A 14,008-nucleotide genomic window follows, 5' to 3' on the forward strand; every position below is an offset into this window, starting at 1 on the left:
CTGTAAGGCCCCGCTGTGATGTCGTCAGGGTTCAAGGCCCCGATGCCAGGGAACCACTTAGGATACAGCATTTCTGTCACTGTGCCCCGAGCCCCGTGCTCCAAGCCCTGGCTGAGCCCGGGGTGAACGCAGCTTCCTGACAAGGGTGAGCCCGTCCGCGGCTCCCTGCAGACCCCCCACACTCTCAACGGCGTGTCCTTGGCTGCCCTCAGCTGCTCTGCCGTCTTCTCTGCCTGCCGTGGGTAGACTGCCCCGCCGCCCGTCCCCGTGGTTCTGGGGTCTCCCCGCCCCCCCTGCAGCCACACGGCAGAGCTCTGCTTTATTTAGAGGATGTTGCTGGGCCCGGCTGTCCTGCGCGCCCCTCATAGCTGACTCGACCATCATTTGCCACTAGTAGGGCACACGCTGGAGTCTCTGCCAATGAAGGACATTAAAAAGCCATTTATGGGCGTATGATGGAAAATATCTGAAGCCAGTCCAGGGTGAAAATTGAGTCTCTTTCTCAGCGTGAACGCTGGTAGCAGTTTCTTCTGGCACTTTCTGGAAATTTCCATGACAAATAATCCTACATATATATCTCTGTGTTTTTAATACAGGAGATAATCATATCCTACCTAAAGAGTATACATGGATAGGTATATAGTCAATAATTATCATGAATACGTTTTTGTATCAGTTTTTAAAAAGATTTTATTTATTTATTTGACAGAGAGAGAGAGAGAGAGCACAAGCGGAGGGAGCAGCAGAGGGAGAGGGAGCAGCAGGCTCCCTGCTGAGCAAGGATCCCGCCGAGGGGGCTCGATCCCAGGACCCCAGGATCATGACCTGAGCCGAAGGCAGATGCTCAACCCACTGAACCCCAGGCGCCCTATGTCAGTGTTTTTTGCTGTTTTTTAACTATAGAATATTCCATTAGAAGATATACCATAATTTATCAAATCACTCCCCTTACAGAGAAACTATTTTTGGTCTATAATTAACACCGCACTGAACATCTTCGAAGGGGATTCCCAGGTCTGACATCTAGGGGTCAATGGATAAAGGCACTGGAATGGGCGACACTGTGCCAACGTACTCTCTTGAGACAGGGTACCACGTACTATTCTTGCCCACTCTCCTTGTATTTTGAGCCAAAAAGCCTCATGTTTATCCAAGCCTACAGCTTCTAATTCCTTAGTATCTCCTTTGCTCATGAACAGTCAGGGGACTCCATATGACCTGTAATTATCAGCTGGAACTAAAAATTTGTCGCACAGAGACATGCCGAGGTGTTTGGTTGAAATTTATTCTGGTTGTTTCAGTGGAGATGTTTTTTGGGACGTGATTAATGCCTCAATCAGTGAACTGTCAGTAAAGCAGATTCTCCTCCCTGTGTGGGTGGGCCTCACCAAATCAGTCGAAGGCCAGCCTGGAACAAAGACAGACTTCCCCTGAGCAGGAGAGAGTTCTGCCAGCACTCTGCCTTTGGGCTCTGCAGGTCTCCCCAAGTTTCCAGCCTGCAAACCAACCCCCCCCCACCCTGCCCCATTGGATTTTTGGATTTGTTAAGCCTTCCAGTCCATGAGCCAATTTCAGACTGTCCTTCAAGGTAGAGGAGGAAAACACAGGGATTTCTATCTTTATTTCCTCTCTCATGGGTGGTATTGTCTATTGTACATGTTTCATAGAGCAAACACTGTCATACCCAATGCACGGGTCTGATTTATCCGTAAACACACTTGAGTTCAAGGGCACGCCAGGAGCTTTTAGCTGAACTGAGTGTGTGATCAAAGCACGGAGCGTGCTGCTCTGTGAGACCGCTCGGGTTTCTTGGCACGGCTCTCACCAAACGGAGCTTTATTCTTCCAGGACAGAAATTCAAATCCATCCCTAAATGCACCCGAATGCTCTCCAGAGTACTTTAAGCTTCCCCAAATGACACAGACACTGTCCATAAAGAAATTCTATTCCAGTTGGAGAAAAAAAAAGAGGAAATGGGAGAAACCCTGATTGGACAAAAATCTTGAAAATATGTGGAAGTTTCTATGTGCCTTTCCTTCTTCTTTTGTTCTCCATGGATTTTCCTTATAGTACAATTTTGGGCACACACTTTTATTGATTTTATGGATTTATAAACCTGTTCCCCTGATCTGAGGAGCCCGAGGGGACACTTTGTAGTGGAAATCTCTTTTTCATAAGGACGTTAAGTGCTTTTGTGATATTCATCACCTGCCCAGCATAATTACACTGTATTCTGAGTCAGATGAAAACCAGTGAATCACGGCTGCCTGGGAGCCCAAGGGAGACATTTCCTCCTCCTTTGCTGAAACATACACAGCTTCTCCTCCCAGAAAATATGAATCAAGAGGCTCCAGGAACAAAGCGGCACCACCGGAGTGACATCAACATTGACGTCACTGCTCATGTGTGTCCAGGCGTGTCTTTTGGGTCTCCTGGGAGCCCTAGGACTCATGTGCTGGGGGCAAGGGCTGTGTATGGCTGCCTGACATGGGACACCTGGCCACTTTCCTCTGATAACACCGTCTGATAATCACTTGACTTTTCCCTGGGACACCGGCCCTGCTGGAATGGCCATCCAAGGTCGAGCGGACCCTGTCGCCGAGGTGTCTCAGGTTCGACCGACCGGAGAGAAAATAACTTACAGGTGAGCTTTGCTGGCCAGTGAGCGTTAGCTCTGAGAGCTTGGCTGCAGGCATAGGGTAAGAGGCACGGTCTGTCCGCGATGATCGTTAAACTGGTAAGAAACACACTGTGTGCCGCTGCTGGAAACGCTTCTTCAGATCTTGCCCAAGAATGGAGAGAAAACTGAACCCAGGGTTGGGAAGGCTGGAGGAGGAGAGAGAGCGAGAGCGAGAGCGAGAGCGAGAGTGAGAGCGAGAACATGGCGTTGTTCCGGCCAAGTGGTTCCTACTCCTCTATCCTGAAGTTCTCTTCCAAACTTCCCAGTTCCGTGACTCAGTGAGGTCCTTTTATTCTGCTCCGCGCGTGCGCACTTCCCCTGTGTTCCAAAGGCCCTGACTTAGTAAGCACTGTGGTCTCCATCCAACAGGGGAAGGGCCTGGAGCCCGGGCAATGATGCCTATGGTCTAAGTTCTCCCTTGCTGGAGAGTGGCGGGGCAGGGGTGATGCATGTGGCCGTGACCTCATTCTTCCCGTGAGCCTGGCCTACCCATGTGTGTCCTCGGTGCGCCTGCCGTGCAGGGAAATGCCGGCCGCCTATTCCCACCGCGTACCCGGTGCAAGGCGATTTTTGGTTTGGAATAGAAACAGTGCACGGAAGCTGATGCCCCAGTTACCTACTACGGCCTGACCCAGCGCTCCCAGGGCCGGTGGCTGGAGACAGCGGTTACCGAACTGGCACGTGTCCGTTCTGGGCGGGGCTCAGTGGGAAGGGCCCAGCTCTGCCCGGCCAGGCCTCCGCCGACAGGGCACCGCCGGGCCGGAGCACTCACTTCCCAGGCGGCCGCACAAGGCGGGGGAGCGGAGGCTGGGGTGCTTCTCGGCGTGGGCCTCTCTGAGCCGGGAGTCGGCGTTCGCTCCCTCAGCACGACGAGGCCCATCATGCAGGGAGTCGGACGGCGTCTTCCATAAAGTCAGACGTGCGGGGAGCGGGAGACCCAGCAGTTCTGACCCGGGGCGCGCCGCAGAGAGACGAAGCGCGGAGACGCCCGCACACAACGACCGGAAAGTAAAATCACCCACGTGTTCACCCGTGGAGGAATGGATCAGAAGGACAATGGTATCTCAACATGCAAGTATTCGGTCATAAAAAGGAATGCAGTGACAGTACTCGGGGCCGTGTGGCATCCGCAGAGAAACAGCCCGATCCGTCCGCGGGGCCGAGCAGAGCCCAGGAGCAGACGCCGTGAGCGCAGCCGGCGCGTCCGGGACAGCAGCCGCGGACTTCCACGAGCGAAACCAGACTCGTCGACAACCGCGGAGCGTCCCCGCGCCCGCAGAGCGAGTCCCGAACGGACCTCACGCCCTGACCACGTTCCGCCGAGTGAAAGGGGCCGGGCCGAGGGGCCACATGTTGTGGAATGTCGTTTGTGCCGAATGTCCGGAACAGGCCAATCTATGACACGAAAGCAGAGGAGGGGCTGGCGGGGCTGGGGCCGGGGCGGGGCGTGACTGATAAGGGGATGCCCTGCCTTTGGGGAGGATGAGAAGGTTCTGGAAAGAGTTAATGAGCGAGGGGTGGCAGAACACCAGGAATGTGCCTGATGCCCTGCATTGTACATTTAAATGCTCAAAGCGGCCAAGTGTACGTGATGTGTATTTAAACACTATACGAAAAAGGAGAGGTGGGGAAAGCGGTCAAGCAGGTTTGGCCAAGTGTAGACACACCAGTGGGTTATCTCGTGACTTAGGCACAGGCACAGCACTGGCACCTACGGGCCAGGTGGTAGCGGTGGCTGTTAACGCTTTCTCAGTGGCACCCAAGTCCCCGGCATACATGCGACACAATCTGCAAAGTACAGTCTACTGTCCCACTTTCCGGATGACACTGAGGCCCCGGAGGTCAGGTTACCGGTCCGGAGCCACACAGAGGAGCGTGAGCGGGAGTGGGATGCACATCCGACAGAGCTCAAAAGCACGAGAACGCACAGGTGACTTTCGTGAGGTCTTAGTGTCCCATTTCCCGGGGGGCGGGGGGGAAACTGAGGCACAGGACGTTCTGGTGGCTTTCCCAGATGCACAGGATGTCACAGCCATGCAGCAGCAATGAACCAGAGTCCTCATCTCTCAAAATCTTCTTAAAAAAAAATACTCATTTTCCAGCTTTATTGAGGTACGATGGACAAACCCCAGGACGAATTTATACACGTCTACACCGTGGAAGCGTTACCACAGGTACATCAGCAACTCCAGCTGCGGACCCAGTTAGCGTGGTTGTGGTGCCAAGTACCCGAGGTCGTAGAAACTCTCCAAGACACAATGCAGCCCCGTCAGCTGTGGTCCCCACGCTGGACCTCAGGTCCCCGAATGCATTCACCTTCAAACAGGAAGTCTCCACGCTGTGACCCAAAGATCCCCATTCCCCCACCCGCCGGGCCCCGCTAACCACCGGCTCTACTCTCTGCTTCTCTGAGTTTGACTTTTCTAGATTCTACGTATAAGGGAGACCGTGCAGTCTGCCTGGCATACTTCACTCAGCGTGAGGCACTCCGGGTTTGTCCACGTTGTCACAAACGGCAGGACGTCCTTCCTTCTCGTGGCTGAAGGATATTCCATTTTTTATCTACGCCACAGCTTCTTCATCCATCCATTGGTCGGGGGACACTTAGCCCATTTCCATGTCTTCCTGCTGAGAGGGACACGGCAGCATTCAGACATCTGTTTTCGTCTCGTTTGTACATTTACCTAGAAGCGGCTGCGAGCTCGGAGTGTCGTTCTTAGTTTCCTGAGGGCCCTGCAGACCCTACATTCCCACCAACAGTGCGTGAGGCTTCTTCTCTCCCACCTTCAATGACGCTTGTCATCAACTGTGCTTTCGATGCCAGCCGTTTTAAGAGGCGGGACATGATAACTTACTGGAGGTTTGATTTGAATTTTCCTGATGACCAGTGATGTTTCACGTACCTGTATGTCTTCTTTGGAAAAACGTCCACTCAGGTCCTCTGTCCATTTTAAAATCTCTCTCTCTCTATTCGCTCTTGAGTTGTACGAGCTTCTTCTCTACGCCGAGTATTAACTGATTATCAAGTGTGTGGCAGGTAAACATTTTCTCCCCTTCTTTAGAACGTCTCTTCGGTGTGCCATGCAAAAGCTTTTTGGTTGGTTGTAGCTTGTTTTGGATAGTATGGACCATTTAACAATATTCATTCTTCTGACCCGCAAACGCGGGATATCCTCCCATTTCTGTGTGTGTCCCCTTCAGTTTCTTCCACCGGTGTCCTGTCGTTTTCAGTGTACAGATCTTTCACGTCCTTGGTTAAACTTTCTTAACTATTTTGCCATCTTGATGCTATTGTAAACAGGACTGTTTTTTTCTTCTTCAGGTCATTCTTTGTTAGCACATAGATTCTTGCATGCTGTTTGTAAGGGGACAGTTTTTTTGGCGGGGTCTTCAGGGTTGTCTATGTGTAAGATCATGTTATTTGCAAACAGAGACAATTTAACTTCTTCCTTCCTGATTTGGAGGACTCACTTCTTTTCCTTCCTAACTTCCCAGGCTAGGACTTCTAGGACTCTGTGGAATGGGCCCCCTGGTCTTGTTTTCAGCCTCAGAGTTCAAGCTTTCAACCTCTCACCGTGGGGTCTGATGTCAGCTCTGGGCTTGTCATACATGACCCTCATCGTGTTGAGTCTTTATCAAAAAAGATGTTGAATTTTGTCAAATGGTTTTTCTGCCTCTATTGAGATGATCATATGGTTTTCACTTCATTAACGTAGCGTATCACATCATGGGCGGGTGTATTTCCCTCTGTGTTCCTGGGTGGACTGCTTCTGTACCAGTTACAAGTGGCTGGAGCTGGGTCTCGGGGCTGTTTCAGGAGGGCTTCAGCCACGGATGGCTCGTCAAGGTTTGCCGCTGAGGGGGTGTGATGGGGAACCTCCTATTCTACCACATTGCTGACGGGCTTCCTGGTCCTTAAATCTCCTGGTGGACCGGAATATGTGGCTGTGGGGGGATCCATGCTGGTGGGAGATGAGGCTATGATGGGAGCCGAGTGCTGCTTCTTTCCATTTCCCTTGAATTGTCTATAGGCTCTATTACCAGGACTCCATTTCATCCCCTAACCTGATGTCTTGCCAGCAGATGCTTGTGTGTGAAGCAGAAAACGGTGTCCTGAGCAGGAGAGGAATTACAGAGTGTAAAGAAACACTGTTCAGGGTCGTCACCACAGCCACGGGTGGTAGCCAGTGGCTGGCGGTGCCGAGTTCCCCATCTCAGGGAATGGTACTTCCATCATCTGATTTTCCATATTTGCAGGCCCAGGTGGCGTCCCAGATGCCCCTCTCCCTTACCCGTGCCCCCAGGAGTGGGTTTATGGTCAAGTCCTGTTGACGTCATCCCATGAGACCTCTTGGCGCTGTCCACTTCTCCACATCGGTCTCCACTGTGAGCGCCCTAGTTCAGGCCTTCATCATCTCTTGCCAGGACCCCTCCCAGAGCCTCCTCCAAATCCACTTAGCAATCTTCCTCCCCACCCCCAGTTCATTTGTCAACACTGTAGCTAGAGTGACCTTGGAAAATGCAAACTGGACCAGGGCCACCCTTGTCCCAAACCTTATAAAGACATTCCGTTATTTCAGGATCAAAACAAAACCCGTCCCTCGGCAACAAGGGCCTGCACGGCCCACATCTCAGCTACCTCTCCTACTGCATCTGCAGTCTTTCCCTTGCAGGCCTTGGTGCCGCTCCTGCGCGACCCTGGATGTGCTTAACCTTTGTGAACTTCACGTTCTTCCGCAAGAGCAGGCATGATTCTACATGCCGAGCTCATGGTGTGGCAACTTAACATATGGTCATAGGGTCATTTCTGGAGTCAGACCCTCTGCTAAACCCTTTATGAAGTCTGCTTCATTGAATCCTCCCAGGCTCCCCACGTGCTGTGAGTTTAAAAGGCCGGTTTCCAGAGGGGGTGGACCAGGCTCAGGAGGCCTCAACAGTGTAATTTGCACACGGGAGAGCTTAGATTCCAAGCCCAGGTCAGGCCAGCTCCGTGTCCCTGCTCTTGTAGATGGCAGAACTGCTTTCTAGGCTCTTCTCGGGCGACTGGGAGTTTCATGAAGGATGGACTTCCCTCCACCCCAGCGGCATCTTCAGGAACAGGGCCCTTCTGCAGAATCCCAGGATTTGCTTGAAGTGGGCAACACACGGTTTTGGAGAAAGGGCCTTTGAGATTTTTGCAAATGCCCAGGGCACACAGATGGAAGGGGTGCCCCATTTCTGGTGCCATTCAGGCCAGAGTGCACCTCCCTGTCTTCTCATCAAGCCCCCACTGACATGGCACCAGCCTCCTTAACTCCAGAACCTGAACTGGAAGAGGATGATGATGACTTCATATATATATATGAAATTATTATTTTTTGTGAGAGAGACAGAGACAGAGAAAGAGACAGAAGGGGCAGAGGCAGAGAGAGAATCTTACGCAGGCTCCACGCCCACATGGAGCCTGATGCGGGACTGTTACGCAACCCCGAGGTCATGACCCAGCAATAGACTGAAATCAGTAGTCAGAGGCTATACCCACCGAGCCGCCCAGAGCCCCCACACCCGACTCTTGAGGAAGTGCCTGGCAAGGAGCATCCCCCGCAGTAGGGAAGCAGCTCCCCCTCCGTGCACGGCCGTCCTCGCCGACGTCCAGCTGCTCCACTGTTCTCAGAACCACGGTGCATCAGCCGGTGTCGGTCCGGGCGGCACCGGCCTCTCCCTGACCCTCCTGGGCAGTGCGGTGAAGAGTTAACGCGCCGAGTCATCCACACACAAGACAACCGCGACTGTGGCACCAGCACCGCGACCGTCTTCCTGGCGCGCGATCCGGGTGAAGACTGGGCTGGAGCCCGCGGGGCGCAGGGGCAGGGCCGGGAGGGAGCGGGGACCCGCGCCGCGCCGGCCGCCAAGAGGACAGGGCGGCGTCCGGGAATGCGACAGGGTCCGCCGCGGTCACCGCTCGCGCTCACACGTCCGCGCGTCCGCGTCGAGGGCCCTGGGGTCAGCACCGGGACTGGCCGCGGCCGAGGCGGAGCCGGACGCAGGCGGCGCGGTGGGCGGCCCGGCCCTGCCCCCCTCGGGGGTTTGTGCGGCTCCGCCCCGCCCCCAGCTCGGCAGCCACCGGACCGCGTCCCGCACCGCGAACCCGCCTCGTTTTTTTTCCGGGCGGCGCGACCTTGCCGAGCCGCGGCCCTCCCGGGGCGGCGTCGCCTCGGAGCCACGTGTCCTCCCCCGCCCCGGACTCCCGCCCGGGTCTCCCGCGGCCGCCGTCCGGAGCGTCTTCGGGGTGCCCTTCCCGCACAGCTAACCCGGGGACGACCCGGCCCGGCGGCTCCCCGAGGTCACTTTTGAAAGGAAGCGTCCCCGGCAAGGTCGCCCGAGGTCACACGGCCCGTCACCGGCCAGAGTCCGGTCTCACCGCGGCGACGGGGGCCGGGGGCGGGGAAGCCCGAGGAGCAGGACCGCGTGTCCCGCCCGCACGAGGCGGCCGGCAGGTGTCCGCGAGACGGGCCGAGGCAGCTCGGGGACACAGCGGCCCGAACCAGAAAACCAGACGGCGGGGCGGGCGGCGCGGGGCCGGGACGCGGGAGCAGGGCCTCCGGGGACCGCGCGCCGCTGTGAGCGCCGTCGGACAGCCACCGCGACCGCAGGGAACGGCCGGGCACACACGCCTAAGCGCGGCAGCGCCGGGCCATGCGGACGGACGCCGGAGACCCCGCGCGCCAGCCATGCCCCACCCCCCCCGCACCCCGACCCCGACCCCGACCCCGGAACTTCGGTCCTTCCCTCCCAACTACAAGTCCCAGCAGCTGCGCGCGCGGGCGCCGAAGGGAGCACGGAGTATGGAGAGACTACAAGTACCGGCAGGCTCGGCGACCGCGCAGGGACTACGATTCCCAGAAAGCCCCGCTCGCAGCTCGCGCAGGGCCCTCCGGGATATGTAGTCGTCGCGGGGAGGTAATTCCCTAGTCATCCAGCCTCAGAAGAAATGGTACATTCCTCTCCCGCTGCGCCGACGCGACTCCTGACTGGGTAACGAGAAGACGGAGCTCACGCCGGGGAAGGGACGATCTTGAGAGGCCCCGACCGTGGCGCGGCGGGAGGTCGCGTGCGCATGCTCGGCATTCGCCGGCGCGGGCGAAGGCGCGCGCGGGAGGCCCGCGGCGGCAGGCCCCGCCCCCTCGCCGCGTCCCGGAGCCCGGCGCGCCCTGCTCGGAGAGCCTGCGCAGACGAGGCGGGGCGGCGGGCCGCGGGGAGGGACTCGCGGCGCCTGCGCAGAGCGGCGGCTTCTCTCGCGAGGACGGACGCCATTATCGCATCTCCCCGACAAACACCACGAGAATTCCGCAGCCCACACGGTAATTGCAGCTCCCGCAGCCGGTCGCGTCTCCACCTCCCCCTTCCCGCGGGGCGAGAGCGAGAGCGAGAGCGAGATCTCCCCTCCTCCCTCCTCCCTCCTCCGGCCGCCGCGCCCGCGCCCGCCGCCCCCGCCCGGACGCCCTGCGCGGCCGGCCAACGGCCCGCCGCCCTCGGCCCCGACGCCCCTCGGCGCCCTCGGCCTCGGTCCCGCCGGCTCGCCCGGCCCCCGCGCCCCCTCCGCGCTCCCTGCGGCTCCCCGCCGGGCCCGCCGCCCCCGCCCGGTCCCCCTCCCCGCGGTCCGGCCCTCCCCCCGCCCCCGGCGGCCCCCGACTCCGCTCCGGGCCATGGGCCGCGCGCCAGCCTCGCTCCCCGGGGGCCGGGCGGGGGCCGGGCCAGGCGGCTGCGCGCGGCGGCGGGCGCCCCTGTCACCTGTCGGGGCGCGGGGACAGCGCCCTGCGAGCGAGGCCCGCGCCGGGGGTTCCCGCCGGGCCGCCCTCCGCCGCGCGTGGGCCCGGGGCACCGGCGGGCAGGAGCGCACCCCGTGGGCCGAGCGCTGTGGGGGAAGCAGGGCCCGGTGCCGGCTGGGGAGGGCCCCGGGCCGCCGGGGACGAGGTCGGGCGCAGGCTGCGGAAGTGTGGCCTCGGGGCTCGCCGCGGGCGCCGCCCTGGCCCGGTGCAGGCCCGTGTCGCCTGCACCGTCCGAGCGCTTGCGAGGCTGCCCGCGTGGGGCGCGGCGCTGCCCGGAGACCGGGCGCTCCCGAGGAGCTGCTGCCGTGTGCGGGCGTGCCGGGCCCGTGCACGTGGGCCGGCTGGGGGCTCGCGGTCCGCCCTGCGCCGCCCCGCCCGGAGCGCACCCCGCGGCCGCCGGAGGTGTCGTGGAGGAGCCCGGGGAGCCCGCCGGCGCGGGGTGCAGTGGTCTTCCCCGAGCGAGGGGCGGGCATCCCAGCGGACGGCCCAGCGCTTCAGCCTTCCGCTGTAGGGTCCGGGGGTGCCGGTGCTGGCGGGGGAGCCACGGAACAGCCCGCCGGGTTAGCCCTCCTGCCGGGCCCCCCAGGCCTGTGCCTGCAGTGGAAGCAAGTGTCCCCTGGGGACGTGGGGTTGTGTCCACGTCACCCGGCTGTGGGTTTCTAACGGGTTCAGTGCGGCGGCCGGGACTGCTGGTCACCCCAGTGTTGTCATCCCAGGGACCCCGGGTCGTGCAGACTGCCCCGCGTCATAGATGAGGTCAGTGGGACCCACACAGGTGAGGACAGTGGTCCAGCACACACACGGCCGAGGGCTGGAACTCAGTCGGTGTGCGGTCTGTTTTCTGAGAAGCACAGGCACGCGTGGAGAGCTTACCCGGAGCGGCGGTGCAGGAAGCACCAGGGAGAGCCTGGGCAGGGCAGCAGCTCGGCCGCCAGGACCTAGTCTTTCTGCGTGCGGAGCCCGGGCCAGGGCAGCGGCACTGTCGGATCGCCGGGCGGTGACGCAGCTGCTCTAGGATGACTTCCTTCTTCCCGTCCCCGCTCCCCAACCCACCCTGTTCCGGGACTCCCGTTGTTCCAAGACCGGGCAGTGCTGCTTGCTTTACCGCGGGGGAAGGTCTTTTCTGCCCGGTACGGGCCTGGGCTGTCTCTGCATGTGCTCCCCGGGACTCTTCGCCTGGTTTTACGTTCTCAGGGGTACTGTCCCGGCTCTTCAGCCTCCGCTCTTCTCCCCAGTCCTCTTTTTCTAGTCGGGATTGATCGCTCAGTCCGCCAGCCCAGGTTTGCGCACACTTTCGTTTCCTGTGGGTCCGAGTCCGTTCAGGACTCCGTGTCTCAGTCCTGGCTTTGTCCGTCGTTTCCAGTTTCAGTGCTTCAGTCCTTTCTGGTGACCTCAGGACCCTGCTTGCTGTGAGGGTGTTCTCAGAGCGCCCTGGGTGTGGGGTCCCACTGCACGTGCTCTGAGGGCTCGCCCCGAAGCCCCACGATGTTCTCTTGCATCCGTTGAGGAATTTCTTCTGGATTTATTCTTTCTGTCATTCTGATGTTGGACGTCTCGGACTGACCCACTGAATCTCTTGTTTCTGTCCTCTTCGGTCACATCATTCTCGTTTTGGGGAGAGGGCTTCGTTTATCTCCAGTGCTGTTCTAAGCTTTTCCTTTCCACAGTTGAAGACCACCGGGAGCTTATGTTGTCTGTTTTGTTGTCCGTGGCAGCTGCTTGTGTTACGAATGCGCGATCTTCTTGGCTTTGAGGACACCAAAAGGATTTTTTTATTTCTTTTGTTCTTTGAATTCTTGTATCTTCTAGTGTCGTTGTCGCCATCTTCTTAAAGGCTTTGGCTTCGTACTTCGTATGGCAAAGATTCCTTAAATATTGGTAATTGTTGTTTAAGGCAAGAGGAAGTGGGCAGAGAGCTCCGAGTCTGTGCGTCTGGTTGTGAAAACGTGTGGGTCTCCCCTCCGGTGACCGGGAGCTCGTTACTGTGTGGGATGTCAGGAGCCTGGTTGCAGAGCCTTTTCCTCTGGGTCTTACGGCTTAAGAAAGACCCCTCTGATTGGGGGCTGGTCTGCCTGGTCCAGGGAGGCTTCTCGCACAGCTCTTCTGTGCCCGCGTCCAGCTTGTGGGAGCAGGTGCAGCCCACACTCTGCGGAGTGCCCTGGCCTGTGTCAGGCTTCGAGCCCACCTTCAGCTGCACCACTCCTGTGTGCTCCACACTGTGGTTCCCTTGGCTCTCCTGAGCGCCTTCAGGCCTCGCAGAAATTTGCAAAGTATCTTGTGTCTTATTTTCTTTCTTGTGGGTTTATTATTATGCAATTACCTTAGTGGAATGAATAGGGGTCAACTTTGTGACCATTTGCTCTTGGGAGCAGGAATTCCTGAGCCCATTCTCGGCATTCTGGTTCTTGTCATTCTGCTCTCCTGCCACCCTGCGGCCTTGGTAATGGATGCCTTCCGCCGTGGAATGGGTGGCCTGACCACTGTCCCCGTGGCCGCCTCTGCGTTGCCGTGTGGGCGGATGTCCTGCGTTCCTGCTGCGGTTCTGGCTCCACAGCCTTGGAGCAGGGTCAGCTCAGCCCTGGAAGGCCAGTTGTAGACACAAGTCGCAAAGGTAGATTCAGACTCGAGGTCGCCTTGGCACACCAGCTTCTCGGACCATGTCATGTGAGGGTAGCACTTCAGTGTGCCAGACTTAAGGGTCGCTTCTAGTTAAGCAGGAATTACACTTGAGGTGTAGTCTTGGTGCATTTTAGTCAATTGTCCTTTGAAAATGGTGCCCAGTGAAGTACGTCCCCGCATCTGTCAGGGCCTAGCAGGGCCCACACAGTGACCTCGCCATCGCTGGGTGTTCCAAGGAAAAGGCAAGCTCTCAGGCCCCCACCAGACATACGGAATCGGAATCTGCAGCTTTGTAAACTTTTCCTTTTGCAGTAATTTTAGATTCACAGAAAGGTTGCAGAAATAGTTCAGAAAACTTCCCTGTTCCCGTCACCCACTTCCGGTAGTGCTGAGTTCTTACATAACCAGATACCCTAAAAATCAGAACCTTAACGTCGGCACAGTACTGTTAACTAAACTGCAGACCTAACTGAATTTCGTAAGTTTTCCATTAATACCCTTTTTGTGTTTCAGGATTTTATCCAGGATCCCACTCCGCACTTAATTGTCATGTCTTCTGAAGTCTCCTCCAATCTCTCATACTTACGTAGCCCCAGAGTATCTCTCCCAGATATTTGTAAATTACACAGGGAAAAATGGTAACTTCACAGTGGAAAAATCACCTCCTTAACATCACCAGTAATAGCACCTATGATGTCACGTACCCCAGCTGATAAACCGAGACACAAGTGCAAGCCCATAGTCCAGTCCCGAGAGAACCCGAATGGAGGGTCGTTCACCAAAATGTTAATGGGTGTCCCTTAAAAGTATCCCTGTCTTGCAAGACTGAGAAACACCCAGAATTTGCATTTAGAAAGATGGCCCGGTGTGGTGTATGCACTTTGATGCTGAAGAAGTACTT

The 14,008-nt window shown here is 57.7% G+C and overlaps 2 protein-coding genes across 3 annotated transcripts in view; one reads left to right on the plus strand and one right to left on the minus strand.

The window, feature by feature from the left end:
* The window catches only part of LOC111153075 (carbonic anhydrase 5A), a 36,772-nt gene extending 32,314 nt beyond the window's left edge, over positions 1 to 4,458 (minus strand). Inside the window, exons 1-3 of the mRNA XM_022511871.1 lie at positions 4,396 to 4,458; positions 3,983 to 4,075; positions 3,453 to 3,582 (exon numbers count right to left, since the gene is read on the minus strand). Of these exons, the coding sequence (XP_022367579.1) occupies positions 3,453 to 3,582; positions 3,983 to 4,075; positions 4,396 to 4,458 (286 nt within the window). The remainder of the gene's footprint in view (positions 1 to 3,452; positions 3,583 to 3,982; positions 4,076 to 4,395) is intronic.
* Positions 4,459 to 9,944: 5,486 nt separating this feature from the next.
* Positions 9,945 to 14,008, plus strand: part of LOC111152900 (BTG3 associated nuclear protein) — a 102,200-nt gene continuing 98,136 nt past the window's right edge. For both annotated transcript variants that reach the window (XM_022511624.1, XM_022511626.1), the window contains exon 1: positions 9,945 to 10,020. The gene's annotated coding sequence lies outside the window, so the exon portion shown is untranslated. The remainder of the gene's footprint in view (positions 10,021 to 14,008) is intronic.

This window comes from Enhydra lutris, unplaced genomic scaffold, assembly GCF_002288905.1.
Source record: "Enhydra lutris kenyoni isolate GAN:26980312 unplaced genomic scaffold, ASM228890v2 scaffoldscaffold30, whole genome shotgun sequence".
NCBI classification, from domain to species: Eukaryota; Metazoa; Chordata; class Mammalia; order Carnivora; family Mustelidae; genus Enhydra; species Enhydra lutris.